Source organism: Oryctolagus cuniculus, chromosome 12, assembly GCF_051225735.1.
Source record: "Oryctolagus cuniculus isolate XC-2025 breed Fujian yellow rabbit chromosome 12, ASM5122573v1, whole genome shotgun sequence".
In the NCBI taxonomy this organism is placed as follows: domain Eukaryota; kingdom Metazoa; phylum Chordata; class Mammalia; order Lagomorpha; family Leporidae; genus Oryctolagus; species Oryctolagus cuniculus.
In genome coordinates this window covers 74,201,948-74,220,524 of record NC_142878.1, presented here as the reverse complement: position 1 = coordinate 74,220,524, position 18,577 = coordinate 74,201,948, and the positions used below count along the sequence as shown (strand labels likewise).

The 18,577-nt window shown below is 50.2% G+C and overlaps 1 protein-coding gene across 1 annotated transcript in view; it reads right to left on the bottom strand.

The window, feature by feature from the left end:
- GLDN (gliomedin) overlaps window positions 1-6,351 on the bottom strand; it is a 57,484-nt gene extending 51,133 nt beyond the window's left edge. Inside the window, exon 1 of the mRNA XM_002717725.6 lies at window positions 5,780-6,351. Within this exon, the coding sequence (XP_002717771.4) occupies window positions 5,780-6,142 (363 nt within the window). The 5' untranslated portion in view covers window positions 6,143-6,351. The remainder of the gene's footprint in view (window positions 1-5,779) is intronic.
- Window positions 6,352-18,577: the final 12,226 nt, after the last annotated feature.

Below are 18,577 nucleotides of genomic sequence, written 5' to 3'. Positions count from 1 at the left end.
TGCTAATGTGCCTGGGAAAGCAGCAGAGAATGGCCTAAGTGCTTGGGCCCCAGGAAGACCTGGAAGAAGCTCCTGGCTCCTGGCTCCTGGCTTCATATTGGCCCATCTCCAGCTGTTGTGGCCACTCAGGAAGTGAACCAGCAGATGGAAGATCCCTCTCTCTGTAACTCTGCCATTCAAAAAAATAAATCTTTTAAAAATTATTTTAGCAATTTTTTGATGATTTTAGTTTCATTTTTTTGATCTTGTTAGAGCCAGTTAAGTTGCACATTATGAGAATAAAACTACCCTTTTCCAACCCTTTCCTTCTGCTAGAGGGCAGACCCACTCTCTCAACACCATTTATTAAATCTATTCTTCCCCACCGATGCAAGATGCTGTCTTTATTGTGTCCTAAATTGCTCTATTTGGTATTTCCAGACGTTCTGTTCCATCCCACTGGTCTATTCACATTCGCGTTGTTTTAATTACTCGGGCCCTAATTATGTTTTCATATTTGGTAGAATCTGTCCTCCCCATTGCTCTTTTTCATATATTTCCTTGCTCCGTGTGCTTATTTATTTTTCCATGTGAATATTAGAATGAGTTTGTCTACTCCCAGGGGAAAAACCCCTATTGATATTTTTATGTTGGGGTGGGACGAGATTGATTAATTGGAAAACAGTTAACTCACTTTAACACTAAGTTTCATAACCCAAAACATGGGATTTCTTTGCATTTGTTTGAATCTTAGGCAATATTCAAGAGTGGTCCCCAAGCTCTTTCTTAGTGCAAAAGAAAAAAGATATTGATATACACATTGGTTTTGTATGTCTTTTCTTCTATTATATATTTCAACAGTTTGGATATAAAAATCTCCTGATATCATTATAATACTTTTATAACTTAATTCCCAATGGATTCCGCTACTCTTTGCAGTAGATTACCCAATAGATTCTCTTGGGTTTTCCAAGTATATAACCATATGATCTAAACATAGCCAAACATTTTCTCCCCAGCATTTTTAGACCACATTTCCACGTCTAATTGCTTTGGCAAGTCCTCTTGGATGACGTGAGACACTAGTGCTGAGAGCGGGCATCCCAGTCTTGACACTAACCTCAGTAGGGCCGTCTCCAGGTTTCTCTGGTAAACAGAAAGCTGGGTTTGGGGTGAGAGATATAAACTGCATTTTATCACGCTATGGAATAACAACTGATTCCTATCTTCTTGTACATTAAGTACATGTGTTAAATTTTGTCAAATGTTTCCTTATCATTTGACAATCATTGAGTTATATTTAGGCTCCTTGAATTTATCATTTATATCTGCAACCCACACATGGAAACGATTCTGATTTTCTTTGCTAAGGAGGTGCATTGTTCTGGGCATAGAAACACGACCAGTCCCCCCAAGTAGAGTTACTGTGGAGACATACTGACCAGTCTCAATTAGACCTTTTCTATGTTTAACTTGATACTTACAAAACGCCTAGATGCTCCGGATTTGGGGCAGATAAAGACAAGATTATAAAGCTACCACAACATCAGCAAGGGTGAAATATAAAGGATGGGGTGACAGAGTGGCTGATGGGGAGGGAGGCAGTAGCATAGGAGCCTGGGAGAAGGGATAAAGCAGCAGGGCCTTCCGGAGTCAGCGGCAGACGGCTCCGATTTCCTCCAGTCCCACCCCTCACCTGATCCCTGGTCCCAGGACGGGCCTGGCTCAGGGATCACCAGGGCCCAGGCAGGACCCCTTTATCACTTTCTCCCTGGGGTACCCATTTGTTTTTAAACATTTAATGTACTTGACTATACCAAATTAACTGTCCTTAAGGATTAACTGTCTTGCCTTTTCAACAAAGTCACTTGCAGCTGCCAACCACTTTCTGGTCGGAATGTGCTCATCAGAATGGCCATGCTGAGCAGGTGCACTTTCAGCAGGAAGCTCAGAAACTTGAGGCGGCTCATCGGGGATAACTGAACCGTTCTGGAAGCCTGTGTGAAATGTTGATATCAGTCGGCATAAAGTTTATTTCTTTGTTCCTAGATCTCTGAGGACACAGGAACTCAGGGTGAGCATCTCATCTGGTGTTGGACAAGAAGGCTGGGGCAAGGTGCATGCCTACCTCCATGATAAATACAAGAACACATCAAAGAGTTGAAGGAAAATGTGTATTATGAAAAAACGATGGGTGCCAGTGCTGTGGCATAGTGGGCTAAGCCACTGCCTGCAGTGCCAGCATCCCACATGGGCACCCGTTCACGTCCCAGCTGCTCCTCTTCCAATCCAGCTCTCTGCTGTGGCCTGGGAAAGCAGAAGATGGCTCAAGTCCTTGGGCCCCTGCACCTGCGTGGGAGATCTGGAGGAAGCTCCTGGCTCCTGGCTTTGGATCGGCCCAGCTCTGGCCATTGTGGCCATTTGGGGAGTGAACCAGAGGATGGAAGAGCTCTCTCTCTTTCTCTCCCTCTCTCTCTCTCTCTCTAACTCTGCCTCTCAGATAAATACATAATCTTTAAAAAAACAAACTATGATTTTAAAAAAATTGCACCAAAATAAACTTTTCTATTTATTTTAAAATTGTTTATTTACTTATTTCAGAGACAGAGACAGATCTACCATTTGCTAGTCAAATGCCCACCATATGGCCGGCGACGCGGCTCACTAAGCTAATCCTCTGCCTGCGGCGCCGGCACCCCAGGTTCTAGTCCCAGTTGGGGTGCCGGTTCTGTCCCAGTTGCTCCTCTTCCAGTCCAGCTCTCTGCTGTGGCCCGGGAGGGCAGTGGAGGATGGCCTAAGTCCTTGAGCCCCTGCACCCGCATGGGAGACCAGGAGGAAGCACCTGGCTCCTGGCTTCAGATCTGCACAGTGCACCAGCCATAGCGGCCATTTGGGGAGTGAACCAATGGAAGGAAGACCTTTCTCTCTGTCTCTCTCTCTCACTGTCTAACTCTGCCTGTCAAAAAACAAATAAATAAATAAATAAATATGCCCACCATAGCCAGCAGTCAGAAACTCAGGCTAGGTCTCCCACAGGGGTGGCATGGACCCAACTACTTGAGCCATCACTGGCTGCTTCCCATGGTGCACATTAGCAGGAATCTGGAATCAGGAGCAGAGCCAGTACCAGAACCCAGGTGCTCCGACATGGCGGTCCCAGCCTGCATCTTAAATGCAGGGCCAAATACCCGACTCTGAGCTCATCTTTAATTCTATCTTCCCCATGAACTTTTCGAAGTACCCTTGGACTAGAGCATTCTCTCAAGCACTTCTCTAAAGTTTCTGTCTAAAAAGTTTTGTTTAAAAAACAAAAACAAAGCCAATGTTTTCTCAATTGAATAATTCTCTGTTCTGAGAAAAGCAGAGAGATAGGAAAATTTGTGAACGTAAATGGTGAGCATATTGCGAGAATAAGGTAAAAGGTTTTTTGTGACTAAACTGGCTTCTCCTTCTGAAGTGATGTTTTCATGGGTGTTTGGAAGAGTACAATGCTGGCCGTTGCCGCGGCTCACTAGGCTAATCCTCCGCCTGCGGTGCCGGCACCCCAAGTTCTAGTCCTGGTTGGGGCGCCGGATTCTGTCCTGGTTGCTCCTCTTCCAGTCTAGCTCTCTGCTGTAGCCCAGGAAGGCAGTGGAGGATGGCCCAAGTGCTTGGGCCCTGCACCCGCATGGGAGACCAGGAGGAAGCACCTGGCTTCTGGCTTTGGATCAGCGCAGCGCGCCGGACGTAGTGGCCATTTGGGGGGTGAACCAATGGAAAAGGAAGACCTTTCTCTCTGTCTCTCTCTCTCACTGTCCACTCTGCCTGTCAAAAAAAAAAAAAAAAAAGTACATGCTTAATAGAGCTGACATCAGGAAGTCAGGCCAAGGCTCTTTCTGCTGTGGGGAGCATCCAACTCCCAGGCCAAACCCAAACCAATTACTTGCGAGACTCTGGGGGGTAGGGGTGAAATTCAGACATCAGTGATTTCTTTTTTAAAAACTCCCAGATGATTCTGATGTTCAACCAGTGCTCAAGAATCTTGCCACTCAAAGTGTGGTCTTCGGACCAGCAACGCTGGGATCAGTGCGGGCTTGTCAGGAACGCAGCATCTTGGCCTCCCCTTGGACCTTCCGATTCAGAATCGATATCCCCAAGATATTTCTGTGCGTCAGGCAGCTAGAGGCGCAGTGTTCCTAAAAGTGCCGGGCTGGGACCACCTGCCTCCAGCTCACCAAGGGGATGGGAGGGTGGGGAAAGCAGATCGGTGATGAAGATTCTGTGGGTCTGGGGGTGGGACCCTGGAATCTGCATGCTTCATGCGGTTCCAGGTGATCCCTAAGCCGACTGGTGGAGAACGGCTCCCGAGAGGAAAGTCAGCCCTATGACGGCTGCCTTCTCCCGGCCTCATGGAAATTTCCTCAGTGACTTGAAAAGGTCAAAACACACCCAATGCAGGTGGGGGATGAGCTGATGATACTCCCTAAAAGTCTCCCCTGCTCCCCGACCTGTAACAGGGCTGCTGGGGGCACTGCCGATGGCCTAGAGTTAAAGGAAGCTTTCAGACGACCCAGAAAGGAGTCTCTCCATTCCACAGGCTGGTGACTAGTCAGGTGGCAATCTGAAGACAAAAACTCTACCCTCCACCCCAAAGCAGGTTAAAAATAGAAAACGTTGTTGACCTGGCTCATCCCTTCTTGAGAATTTCAAAAGCACTTTAAACGCGGAAGAGGCGAGACAGAGGGGTGAAACCCCCCAGTAAGGTGTTTTTCAAATTTTTGCTGAGGTCCAGATTTTAAAATGACAATATAGGTTTCAAAAATGAAGCCAGGATGGAACACTGTCTCTCTCAAGATGCGGTAGAAGCGCGCAGCACTTGGATGCAATTTAAAAAACTGCAGCTGGTGGTAGGTATCTAAAAGCTTCTCTTACTGAAGCTTTAAGTGGATTTACCCGAGATTCCAAAGCTCCACTAACACCTGATTCAAGATGGCAGAGCTGGCCGGTGACACGGTTCACTAGGCTAATCCTCCGCCTGCAGCGCCAGCACCCCGGGTTCTAGTCCTGGTCGGGGCGCCGGATTCTGTCCTGGTTGCTCCTCTTCCAGTCCAGCTATCTGCTGTGGACCGGGAAGGCAGTGGAGGACGGCCCAAGTACTTGGGCCCTGCACCGGATGGGAGACAGGAGGAAGCACCTGGCTCCTGGCTTCGGATCAGCGCACTGCTCTGGCTGTAGCAGCCATTTAGGGGGTGAACCAACGGAAAAGGAAGACCTTTCTCTTTGTCTGACAGCCAGGAGCGATCCCCGCAGGACGTGGGTCCCGGACAAGCGAGCGTTAAGGTCTGGGCTGACTGTTTTCAGGGCAGCGCAGGCCGTTAAGTCGGCCATCTCGTGGGGTGAGCCGAGGCCAGGTGAAAAGCCAGCCCGCTAGACGGTTAATGCCCTCTGTGGAGGGAGCCTGCACGCTTTCAGGAACCTCCATCCCTTCAGAGAGCCCAGAAGGTCGCCGGGGCTGCGTTCACACCAGGTGGCAGCGGAAACTGGTCAGAAGTTGGGACGGAAAGAAGGACCTTAAAAATACCACCTACGCACACCCTCCCCCCCACACACCTGCAGGCTCAAATGCTGTCAGAGGTGCGAGAAGCCTACTCCCCCACCCCACCCCCCAACAGAAGAGGAAACTGATGCCGGTGCTTGCCAAAGCGCCATCCCCAGCCAGACTCACAGCCAGGGCCCTCTCGACGGCACCTCGCCTCTTGGCCAGGGGAGAGGAGGGCGCCGGACGCCCCCTGTCGCACACCACCCGCGGGGCCCCGCCTACCGGCACCATGGAGTAGGTCATCATCATGAGCATGTCCTGGCTCTCGGCGCGGAGGTGCGTCGCGGGCTCCCCGCCATGGCTGCGCTTGTTGCGCGCGGCGCTCGCCGGGTCCGCGGGCGGCGCGGACGGCCTGCGCGGCGCGCGGTTCAACTCGGTCAAGAAGGCGCGCAGGGCGGCGTCCTCCCGCTGGTCCCGGCCCCGCTGCGCCTCCAGCGCCCGCAGCGCCGCGCTCAGCCCCCGCCACTGGCACAGCGCAAACACCGTGCCCGCCGCGTTTAGCGCCGACACCAGCGCCACGGCTGCCAGGGCGCCGCGCAGCCCCCAGCCCGCGGGCCCGCGCCCTCGTTCCTCGCCTTGGGCCATGTTCTGCGCGCCTCGCGCCAGGCAGGGCAGGGCAGGGCAGGGCTCGGCTAGGCAGCCCCGGGCCAGAGCAGCCTTTATACGTCTCGGGGCAAGCCGTGGGCTGGTGGCAGCGCCGTGAGTCACGCTGCCCTTTGGCACGTCTGCCGGGGCGGGTTGGGGACAGCAGTGGTGGCGCCCGGGCAGCCCAGAGGGACAGGCGGGCAGCGGGGGAGAGGAGCCAGTGGAGACAGCGCGCGGAGGAGGGGCAGGCATGGCTTGCGCTCCGGGAGCCTGGTTTGGCGGCGGAGTGAACCAGCGAAGCCAAGCCGCCTCTCCCTCCTTTTCTCGCTGTTCTTCCGTGGGCACTGCTGTGGCCCAGACAGGCAGAGAGAGGGGTCAGACTGAGGGGGAGGGCAGGAATTCTTAGGGCCTGAGAAGTCTCTGGATTCCACTTCCCTCTCCCCCAACACTGCCTCTTTGGAGAAAAGGCACAGTGTGCCTAGATGCCAAGGCACGTGCCTGCTGTCCCTACCGTCTGTTGCTGCCCTCCCCCGCCCCCTGCCCGGCTGCTCATCCCTCTTCCCTGGGGGCCACTGGAGACCCCCCCGGTGATCCCTCTCAGGAAGGGGGTGGGCAGGGACAGGATACAGTGGCATTGGAGGGTTCAGTGGCCACCCATCAGAACTGGGAAAGCCCAGGTCTCCTTGGCAAGCAGGAGTCAACCCTAAGGGAGACTTCCAAGGTTTCCCAGGAGACCCACACCTGGAAGGTGGCCAGGTGATGAGGGGGGAAAAAACAAGACAAAAGCCACCTCAGGAATCAGGAGCTCCAGTTGTGATGCCACTCTGCCACCACCCAGCTGGCAGGGCACACCATGCCGCCGTACCGTCGGGCTGCAGGGCTGGAGGGCCTGGCCAGCGTCGGGACCTACCCAGCCTGCCTTGCAGTTGTCCTAGGCCTCCTGATGAACTCTTCACAACAGCTGCCCTGGGGACCACTGTGCCCCTCAGAGACACTCCACCTGCGGTCTCTCCACTCAGTCTTTCTCAGCCTTTCCCAGCCTAGCTCTGCTTCCCTGCAGGAGGCTCTGTTCATATGGGAAGACCCAACCAGAAACCAAGACAGCTGTTTCCGAGGTTCAACACCTCAAGGAGGGGTTATCCCCTGCCATCGAGCCAGCTGGAGCAGTCAAGGGGAGAGGCCTCCTCTGACAGAGGGGAGACCAAGGACGGGAGCTCTGTAAGCATCTAGTCCACACAGATTGGCATCCAGCTCCTGCAGGTGGGTATGTTGGCATGGGAGAGCAAGTCTGGGTGGTAACAGACCTCTTGCTCCCTACTCTCCGAGGTGAGCCAGGGTTGAGCCTCTGAGAACGCCCACGAAAACAGAAGTTACAGGTCAATCAGATGTTCTGAGTCCAGGTCTGGATTTCTGAGTTTGAACAGGAACACTGGCCAACTTGAGTATCCTTAGAAGAGCACCCAGGATGAGGAGGGAGTCAAAAAAGCATGACTGTCCCAGTGGTTCACAAGGGACTCTCACTGTGGGGACATGGATGACACTCAGAGGATGACGGTGACGTCATTAGCTTTGATTCCTCCCAATGATTCTAGCATGCTGTGGCCCAATTGAAGAACTGTCACGTATCCTTCACCTTGTACCTCTATTTCTTCTCATCCAGGTGTCAGGGCCAATGGGAAGAAGCCAGCAAGAGCCAGAGTTGGGCTCAGCACCACTAAGATCTTTGTGTAATTCAGTAAACACTTACCGAGCACTTTCTGTGTGTCAGGCACCATGATGGCTGCTGGAGATACAGAAGTGAACGAGACAAGCAGTTTCCAATGTGAGCAGTTACAACAGCATGGGGCTTTCTGGGTTTGTTTGCTCTTTTCAATCCTAACATTCATTACCATCACTGCAGACTGACCATCTGTCACCGACACCCACCACCACCACCAGAATAAAAGGCTTCCGGGGTTAGAGGCTGCACAGTGTCTCAACCCATCACCCTCATCACACAGCACGCTCCACAGCTTGAAACCACCATTCAGTAATTTCCTGCTGAAGGAGTGCATGAATGGGTGGGTGGAAGGCTGCAGAGTGAGGGTATTGCCATGCAGGACCCTGTGAGGTGGTGGTGGCATGTGACAGAGCTGGTGCCCGGTCCTCTGCATTCCTTGCTAGGCTGTCAGGGAAAGCGTGGTAGCCTGAAATGCTTCCCACCTCAGTTCAAAACCAGTATACAGAGCGGCGCTGAAGCCCATTTGGAGGCAGCCCAGCTGTTTCAGAAAGCTACGGGCCAGGAAACTGCCTCTCTTGAGATGGAGGACTCAAAAGCCTCGTGGCATCTCCGCTAGTGGGCTGGGTGCGTGCAGAGCCTGGGATATTGCACTGGGGCCAAGAGAGAGGTAGAATGAGGGCAAAGGAAAGGGCAAACTCCTCTCCCAGGTTCTTCTCCAACTCCTTTCTGTGTAGGGTTGCAGCATTTGACAAAGAAAGAGGGGTGGAGCATGGTGCCCGGGCCCGCCAGGCAGATGCTGCCCCTCATCTCTGACTCCAAGGGGTCTGCATCCAGGCAGCAGCTTTGCTGTGTGTTCTCTTCCCCCTTCCCCCTGTCTTCTGTCTACAACCCTCTTTTTGCCCCAGAGCTATGCATCAGTCTCTCCTTCACTAGCTTAACTCAGTATTGCCCCCCTTTAAGGCCTAGCTCGGAGCTCCCTTTCTCAGCAAACCTTGCCTTCTGCCAGCTCCAAGTTCTCCCTCGCCCTGAACTCTGCAAGCTTTAGGGGCATGGGCTTTGGGATCAGACCAACCTGAGCTTGAAGCTGCTCTTCAATTGTGTGACTCTGGGTGCCTTGCTCAATGTCTCTAAAGAGACCGACAGGTGTACCTACATCCTAGGCTTGTAAAGTTTTAACAAGAAAATGCATACGAAACACTGGCATGTAGCAAATTCTCAACGTGGGCCAGTGCTGTTGGGTATGGACCGTATGAACTTGCAGACAGGACGGTGCACCTTGTGCTGCCGAACAACTTAGCTCTTTCTCGTTTCTGTTCTGCAGGTCAGGTTGTAGTATGCTTATGGCTGGGACTGGACCCACCTTCACTGCGTCCTTCACAACAGGGACTTGTACTATGAAAGAATATTTGATTAACTGATTAATTAATCACATTCCTTAATGCTTTTTAAGGGACAGGACTTTTAAATGCATGGTCAGCTGGGATTCTTGTCTGAACAGAATGGCTTTGATATGGGTTATGCGGGGCCCTGCAATCTGTGGATTCCTAAGCCTCTCGAAACTTCTTGAGAGACAAACGTCTGCATAGTCTGTCCTGCCTGGTACTTCTCAGGATGGGTGGTACTTTCTACTTGTTATTAAAGAAAAAAGTTAGCAATCAGTCTGGGCTGTTTTGTTGACATAGGGGGCTTCAAATAAAGTAGGGACACAGGGAGATATCTGAATTCTCTTTTCTGAAGACCAAAGCAGCAGGAACATTGTGTGCCATCTTTACAATGAGAAATAGGTTTTTTCCATTAAAAGACAGATGCTTCATTTCCAAAGGTTCAATAGGATGGCCCTTAAGAAATGGTTCCAGCTAGGTAACTTCAGGGCTCTGGAGAATCAAATCCAATTCAAGAATATACTCCAACTCCAGCTCACAGCATTCCCTCCTGATTGTCAAGTGAGTAATTCTCATTTACTCTAAGGCCTGGCACTTGGGCCTTTGGCACTCCTTGATGAGGGTGGCAGCTATGCTGTGACTTCTGATGGGGCTTTGCTGCCTGCCCACCTCACCCTTCCCCCCTGCTGCTGATTACAGAGAAAGTCTGTCTCAGAGTGGCCACCTTGTTTATTTCCCACTCAAGCTGTTTTTGGCTTTAACTCCCCATTCTCATACCTTAACCCCAAGAAATGCCAAGCCACTTAACCACAGCCAGCAATTCTTTTTCTTTCATTTGCTTATTCATTGATCCATTTAGTCAATAAATGCTAACTGGGCACCTACTATCTGCCAGGGACTGTGCAGGATACAGGAATAGAATGGAGAAGAAAGAACAGCATTCCTGCCTCCCTGGAGCCCACCATCGAAGTAGAGACACAGAGAATGACCGCGTCATCACAGACATGCAGGTATAATTCTGAACCAGACTGTGAGATGAATGCTGTAAAAGAAGTGAACATAATTCTCTGAGATCTTGTCACTGAGGAGCCTGTCCTGCACTCGGTGCAGGGGGCGGGGGTTGGCAAAGGCTGCCTGAGCTGGAATCTGAAGAGGAGGAGCTGTTAACTAGGTAGACGGGGTGTGGAGAGGGTTGCAGGCCTGGGGAACAGCATGTTCGTGGTCCAAGGCAGGAGGTGCCGTGGCTTATTTGAGTATCCATGTGAAGGGGGGCAATGTGGCTGCAGTTCGGAGACACTGGGAGCGAGAAGGGAGTGAACACAGGCTGGTGCCAGGGGCCAGGCTTGGAAAGCCTGGAGTTATTAGTGTAAAAGCAATGGAAAGCTACTGAATTTTAAGTGTGTGTGTGTTGGGTGGGGGTGGTAAGAGGGAGGATTGGGTAGAGGGATGAGGATTGGGTAAAGGGATGACAGATCTTCATTTTAGCAGATTATCTTTTATTGCCAGAATTAGAGGTGTCTTCAGTCAATCTCTGACCTCCGTTAGGATCCATCTCCTTTCCAAATGAAATAAGAAGGTGTTGAGTTCTAGAAAGATGCTTCTCTTTCTTTCATCTGCACATATAAAGACAGCTGAAGACCAGAACTTTGAGCAAACATTTAGATTATTGGCTAACCTTGATGCCAGCGGGGGGAGGAGGGATTGTCTGACACCCAGCATGATTTTGCATTTTCTTACAAGTCAGCCTTTAGTATTTCAATGTGACAGCACCAATCAGTTTATCTCTAGGGCTGGGAGTAAGAACAGATGCTATTGCTTTCCCTGTGAGATTATGGCCCTACTTGGGCAGGTAACGACAGAGTCCCACCTGTCAGAGTTCCAGGCCCTTCGATCTGTGGAGCTGTCCATATTGGTAGTAGAGGGGCTGTGTCAGGTCCCCCGTACCAGCTCTGACTCCTTTCTTCACAGCAGACAGTGTTTCCATGCCAGCCCACTCTTCTAGTGCGTTGGAGCCTTATCGCAGTGTGGGTTGTGTGCAAGCAGATGATGAGATGGATCTTGTGGTGCAAGACGTTTATTGGGGATCAGCAACTATGAAGTTGAAAGGGTGAAAGGCAGCAGGACTGGGCAGGGAGAAATCCAACTCAATGCAGTGCTGAAAAGCCTTGGCCAGCTCACGTGGGAGCTCCGACTTAGAGTTGCCCATCAGAGTGTCCCAGGTCAGGCCACGGTGGCTGGGCCTTTACCCTTAGCTCACTTGGTGACAGGAAAAATGTGAGCTGCTCCCAGGAGGCTGTGACCCTAGGCCAGATGAGACATACACAAACCTCCATCCCTGCCACCAATCCCTCCATGAAGGGCGAACCAGGCCACATCTTCCTGTTCACAGCAACCATCTGATTAGCACTGGAGACGGGCCTGCCAGTTCCCGCATCAGCAGACTTTCAGCTGTAGCCATGTCCGACTGTGGAAGTCGTTTTCTTTTTTATCAGGAATGATGGCCTTTCCATGAATTAAAAAAAAAAATTCTTGTCTTCAGAAACAATAAGAATACCAAGGGAAGCTCTAAGAGTGGGTCCTGTGAGATCACGAGACTCACTCCTGAATTTGAAACTGCTAAGCCCACGGAAGTAAGCTAATACCGCAAAGCCCCACTTATGAAACGTGAGCTGTTGTTTTTGAACAGATAAAACAAAACCTTCCGTGTGCAGACCACTTGGGTTTTCAAAGTACTTTCTCATGGCATTGGAGTCCCATAATAAGCCTGTGAAGTGGGCGGGGCAGCTGCAGAACCGTTCCCCAGATGAGGAAGCCAGGCCTCGGGAGGCTCAGGTGACTTGCCCAAGGTCAGACTGGAAGCTCCGTCAGCGTCCACCCATGCCCTGCCAACCCAAAGTGGGAGACTTCTTGGCCCCAGTCTTAGGCCAGCTGGGAATGCTCAAGCTGATGGGTGGGAAGCAGGCAAAGGAGTTGAACCACGGAAGTGGACGAGGCTCAGAGCAGCTCCTGGCTCCAAGGCTCAGAACAAAGGCACGGCAAGCACTGGCTGCTACTGTGCGTAAGCCAGGCCCCTTCGCCCCGGCACTCTGTGGAGGCATTGAGGGAGCAATGGTATGAGCGCAGGGTTTCTTTGAGAGCAGGCAGGGGAACCGTCATCTCAGCCGAAGACCTTTGCTTCCCTGCATTCAGAAACCGGAGTGGAAAGCCGGGTTGCACAGATGAGACGGGTCTCGCCTCTTCAGGGCAGGGTGGGAGGGACCAAGAGTCCCAGCAATATCAAACCTGTACCCATCTGCGGAGCCAGACTCAGGCCAGGAACTGGAGGAGTGGCCCCGGCTGGGGGAAGGCTGAGGGCCTGGAACTGAGATGACTTCTTCTTAATATTTATTTTAAAGGCAGAATTATAAGGAGGGATGGGGGTGTGGGGAAGGGGGTGGAGAGAGATCCTCCATCTGCTGGTTCAACTCCCCAAATGGCCACAACAGAGCCAGGAACCCAGAACTCCATCTGGGTTTCCCACATGAGTGGCAGAAGTCCGAGTACCTGTGCCATCTTCCTCTGCTTTGCCAGGTAGATTAACAAGGAGCTAGATTGGAAGTGGAGCAGCAGGGACTCCTACCAGTGCCCCCATATGGGATGCTAGAGTGGCAGGCAGCAGCTTAAGCCCCTGAGCCACAACACCTGCCCTTGAGGTGACTTCTTGAATGGGACCCATGCTACCTTCATTTTCTTCTTGCTCTTTTTGAAACTGGCTTTGTGATTTTAGAATTGAGTAGTATTCCAGGCCAAAATTGTTCAGAATGAAGTTCTTCCCTGATGCCAACTACTTTTTAAAGCTGTGTAAATACACAGCTGTCTCCAAACTGCCCCCAATTCTGCCATCATTAGAGGATACCAGTGTCTGGGCACCAGCAGGTACCTTGGCAGAGACCCAGCTGGATGAGAGGGAGGGAGCTGTACAGATGTGCTGTATCTAGCTCTACTCCTTAAGCTGGAAGAGGGAAGAGAACAGGGAAATGAGTCTTCCCCCTGCTGACATGATAGAACCATTGGTGGGTCTGTGTCCTCTTAAGGTAGCCCAACCACTGGCACTGAGTCCAGAAGGGAAACCAACCAAACAAACAAAAAACCAAAACCGTGACCATCATACCAAGAGAACCCAGCAATGTTTCTTAGCACAGAGCTAAGCCCCTGGACAACAGTGACAAGTTAACAATGAAAACTTCAGGACACAACGATTCTGGTAGATCACCACCAGATTCTCTGGATCCAAAAGACAAAACCTTCAGTCAGAGTTGGAAAGTGTTAGAAAAAGGGATGATAGCAAACCTGAAGCAAATGTCCTAAGCTAAAGAAAGGGCTTGACTCTGTAGATTGGGAGGCTTCATCAAGTTGTGAGCAGGACGAATGATCTGTAAGGTGGGAAGTTCCTGAAGTCTAAGGATCCACACCTTACAATCTTCCAGCAAAGAAGACCAAGTTCCTTATAGAGGAAGAAAGAGCATGAGAGGATCAACTTTTTCTTCTGTAACCACCCGACACAGAGAAGACTGAGGCGAGTTCAGTGGTGATTACTGAGAGGAAAACATTACACACCAAGAATCCTACAGCAAGACCTCAGCCCTGGCAGGGTAAAGCAAACAAGTCTGAGGTTATCCAAGGATTTCAAGGACATGTCACCCACATCTCCCATCAGACAAAAAAGATGTTTAGACCAAATCTACCCGAACAATCAATGAATCAGCTTACAGGCCTCAGGAGAGAGGATAGGAAGGGGAAATGAGAGTGATGTGTGCAGATCCTTACAATACAGCATGAGCTAAGTTCAGTCAGATGATTACTGTAATATAAGGGCTGAAAATAGAAGAGACTTATTTCAAGAGAAAGGAATCGCAAGTACCAAAGCAGAAAGAGGGGAAGCAGAAGTTTTCCACGGGCCTCCTGTTGGTGTGTGAGTGGGAAGTGAAAGCATTCTAAAGGGTTCATTCTGCCAGAGAGGAGTGGAAGAACAGCAGGGGAATAGAAATTTGGGGAAACAGTCGGACTCTTCAAGTAATACAAGAATAGAATGAATCTGATTGGGCCGGCACTGTGGCTTAGCAGGTAAAGCCGCCGCCTGCAGTGCCGGCATCCCATATGGGCGCCGGTTCGAGTCCCAGCTGCTCCTCTTCCTGTCTAGCTCTCTGCTGTGGCCTGGGCCTGGGAGACCTGGAAGAAGCTCCTGGCTCCTGGCTTCAGATCGGTGCAGCTCCGGCTGTTGCAGACATCTGGGGAGTGAATCAGCAGATGGAAAACCTTTCTTTCTCTCTCTCTCTCTCTCTCTCTCTGCCTTTGCCTCTGCCTCTCTGTAACTCTGCCTTTCAAATACATAAGTAAATCTTTAGAATGAGTCTGACTACATGTGACAAAAAGAAGACACAGCTGGCAGAATGGAAAAACCGAGTAGAGCTTCCAAATTAGCAAGAGAAACACAAGAATGCGAATATGAGCTAATTAATACCAAGGATCTAGGATGGCAATTGAGTAGTAAACATAAGTAAATTACAAGAAATCAAGCCAACTGCATTATTTGCTATACTAAATGTGGACAGAATTATTCCTTTTTTAAAAAACCAGCAAAATTAGATATAAGAAAAAACACATTTAACAAAAATGATTGTAAAAAGTTGAAAAGGGGGCAAGTGTTTGCATAACAGGCAAGATGCTGCTTGGGAAACCCACGTCCGTATAGGAATGCCTGGGTTAAAGTCCTCCCTCTGCTCTAGATTCCAGCTTCCTGCTAATGTGCCCCTTGGGAAGCAGCAGGTAATAGCTCAAGTACTTGGGTCCCTGCCACTCATTCTGTGGGAGACTCAGATGGAGTTCTTGGCACCAAGCTTCAGCCTAGCCCCAACTACTGCAGGCATTTGGGGAGCGAACCAGTAGATGGACAATTTCTCTCTACCTCTCCCCTACCCTCCACACCCCTCCTCCCCTGCCAAATAAATAAATAAATAAAATGTTTAAAATGTTGAGATAGGCATGGGAATGGTGGCACAGCAGGTTAAGCCACCACTTGGGATGCCTGCATCTCATGTAAGAGTGGTTGGTTGGATTCCTGGCTACTCTGCTTCCAATCCAGCTTCCTGCTAATGTACCTGAGAGGCAACAGTTGATGATCCAAGTATTTGGGTTCCTGCCACCACATGGGAGACTCAGATTTCCTGGCTCCTGGTTTTGGCCTGGCCTAGTCCTGGCTGTTTTGGGCATTTGGGGAATGAACCAGTGAATGGAAGATACTCTGTCTCTTTTTCTTTTCTTCTTCTTCTTCTTTTTTAAAGATTTATTTATTTATTTGAAAGTCAGAGTTCAGAGTTACACAGAGAGAGAAGGAGGTCCTCCATCTGCCGGTTCACTCCCCAGATGGCTGCATCAGGTGGAGCTTCGCCGATCCGAAGCCAGGAGCCAGGAGCCTCTTCCAGGTCTCCCATGTGGGTGCAGGGGCCCAAGGACTTGGGCCATCTTCTACTGCTTCCCCAGGACATAGCAGAGAGCTGGATCAGAAGTGGATCAGGTATGTCTCGAACCGGCAACCGTATGATGCTGGCACTGCAGGTGAGGGCTTAACCTGCTATGCTACAACGCCAGCCCCTCTCTCTGTTTCTACCTGTCTCTCTGCCTTTCAAATAAATAAATCTTAAAAAAAAACAGTTTAAATAAAAATAAAATAGCACCAGGTCATGCAATATAAGTAACAAAACAGGAAACAGTTCTATATTATTACTCAGCAAAATGAAATCTCAAGTTGAAAGCACTAATAAGAGAGAATTGCAATGTAATGATAAGGTAATCATTTACAAAGAAATCCTAAACTAGTATGTGCTAAAAATCAAATGTGAAAAAAAATCACACAATCCAACACCACCTATTCTCAGTGTCAGCCAGCCCTCTTGGTGTTGCTGTACTTTTCTTGTCTCCACTTCCTCGCCCCTCATCATTCCTTAGATCATAACCATGTAGCCTCTCTTCCCACCTAGTGTTCAACCTATCCTGCCAAGTGTACTGTTGACTGTTCTGCCAAGTATGGTGAACACTTTTCAGTCTGAAAGTCAGTTGCATGTGAACTTTCTGCAACCTTTGACTCAGCAACACTTCCTCCCCGGCTTCTCCAAGATGACTTTCCCTTGGTCTTCCTCCCCCTTTCTGCCAGTTCCTCCTCAGCCTCCATGGTCTGTCCAGCCGCTGTCCCCTTCAACTGCTAGTGTTCGCCAGGGTTCTCCCTTTCCTCCTTTCTCTGTCGATGCCTCTCCTCTTGGTGATTCCCAAAGTTTCTGACCACCACCTAAAACCCCAAACCCTCTCTCTGCTGCCCAGGCCTGAGCTCTGGGCTCACTCACAAGGACAACTACCAAATGGCATAGCTCTACTTAGAGGCCCAAAGGGACCTCAAAGTCAACATGTCCAAATCTTCCTGAAGTCTCCTGTTCCTATATTTCACACCCACACCCACACCAAACAAACCTCATCCAGATGATGGGAGAAAGTACAACCATTTTCTTTTTCGTTGTTCCTTGCCCTGTAGGACATATGTTGCTCCCTCTTTCTCTATCCCAGGTGGAGTTGAAGGGGTTCTCTACACCTGCACACCTAAATTATTGACCTTGACCTTGCGGATGTGCCTGTTGCATTTCTTGGAGGGGCACTACTGGACTCCTTCCTCTGAAGGCCCCTGTTCCACAAGAGGCCTCAAGCCTGCATGTGCAGACACTGAAAACAGGTAGAAGTCTGAGGCTCAGTCAACTCACAGATGGTGCCTTGTTGGTGCTCCCCCTCCCTTCCTGTTTGCCATTGCCTGGTTCCTGCTGAGTTTGGGATGGAATCCTGGGTGACAAAGCTGAAGCCTTCTGATTGAGAGGTCCAGGTTAGGGTGAACTAAAACTGTAACAGCTGAGAGCCCAGAACCCCAGAGTCAGGGAACAGAAGGCAAGAAGCAGGCCAGGGCCATGACAGGATCCAGACTTGTGTGGGAGTATCTTAGCTGGGGGTTTTTCAGAGAAGCAGAACCAATAGGATATATAGAGAAAGAGATTTATTATAAGGCATTGGCTGACACGATTATGTAAGCTGAAAATAAGTACTAAGACCTGCAGTCTGAGTCAGCAAGCTGGAAGACCCAGGAGAAGCAATGGTGTGGGTCTAGTCTGAAGCCCAGTGGACTCAAGATGCAGGAAAAGCCATTCTACAGGATTTCAAAAGCTTTTTTGCACCAAAATGACCTTACCCTTTAATTCTATTTTCCAAGAACTTTTTGAAGTCCTCCAATAGGACTTCATTAAATCTTCTAGTGTGGTTGTGCACCAGGTATTTCAGGTCTCCAACTACTTTTATATTAACTTGCTCTTCTTCATTTCTTGATTATAACACAGTGAATACATGATATATTTTCAGTATTACGGATTGGGGTGGAAATTTTGTGTGTGGGTAGATTATGTTATCCATAGGTTTCATTCCAGTATGACAGAGGGAGAGCTACTGGTTATTTGCTACAAGAAGGAGCTCTGGATTGGATGTGGCCGAGAGCCACTATGGTGGTGAAACCAGCCCTCTGAGGAAAGGCTGGTCTGTCTTCCAGACTAAAGCCTTGTCCCAGGGCATCTGTGTGCAGTGAGGACACCCGGTCCCCTGTGACCTTCTCCTGCACTGTGGGGAGCCATTAGGAACTAACACGTGCCCAAGCAACGGGGGCTAATTTTTCCTGCTCCTCTGCGTCACTGGGATAGTTGTCTATTCAACCCCGGGATGGAAGGCGCTCGAGGCTCCACGCCAGGTCTTCCCGGGATCTGGCAGGCTCTGTCTGCCCTCCTTGAAGTCCTCCTGATCAGATAAGCTCTGTCTGGAGGAAGCACTGACCCTCATCTTCTGTCCTGTCTGCCTGCAGTCACTCCATCTTAACTTGTTTTCCTGAATTCTTTTCTCCTTAAATGGACTATACATGCCTCACTGTGTTCTCTGCACCACGGTATTCACTAAGAATGTCAAATGAATGGGTGAACGAATGCATGACTGAGGATGGATGAGTGAACATGTTCGTGCTCTAGGAAAATATTTGCTGGCTCCATTAAGTTACTCTCTGGGCCAGTAGAAATCAAATAGCAGGGACTACTTTGTGCTTTCTCCCCAGCCAGCTTACAAGCTGAGCTCCCAGTGGTGCCGTGGGCATTAATCAGGGTTTAATTAGCCCTGGCACTTGATTCTGAAGAAAGTGGGGAACAGCAATGAGCACAGGCAGGAGAGATCTGGGCTGTCACCAGCCTGACATATGGTGCCATGTGTCACCCACTGGCTGCCGTTTGG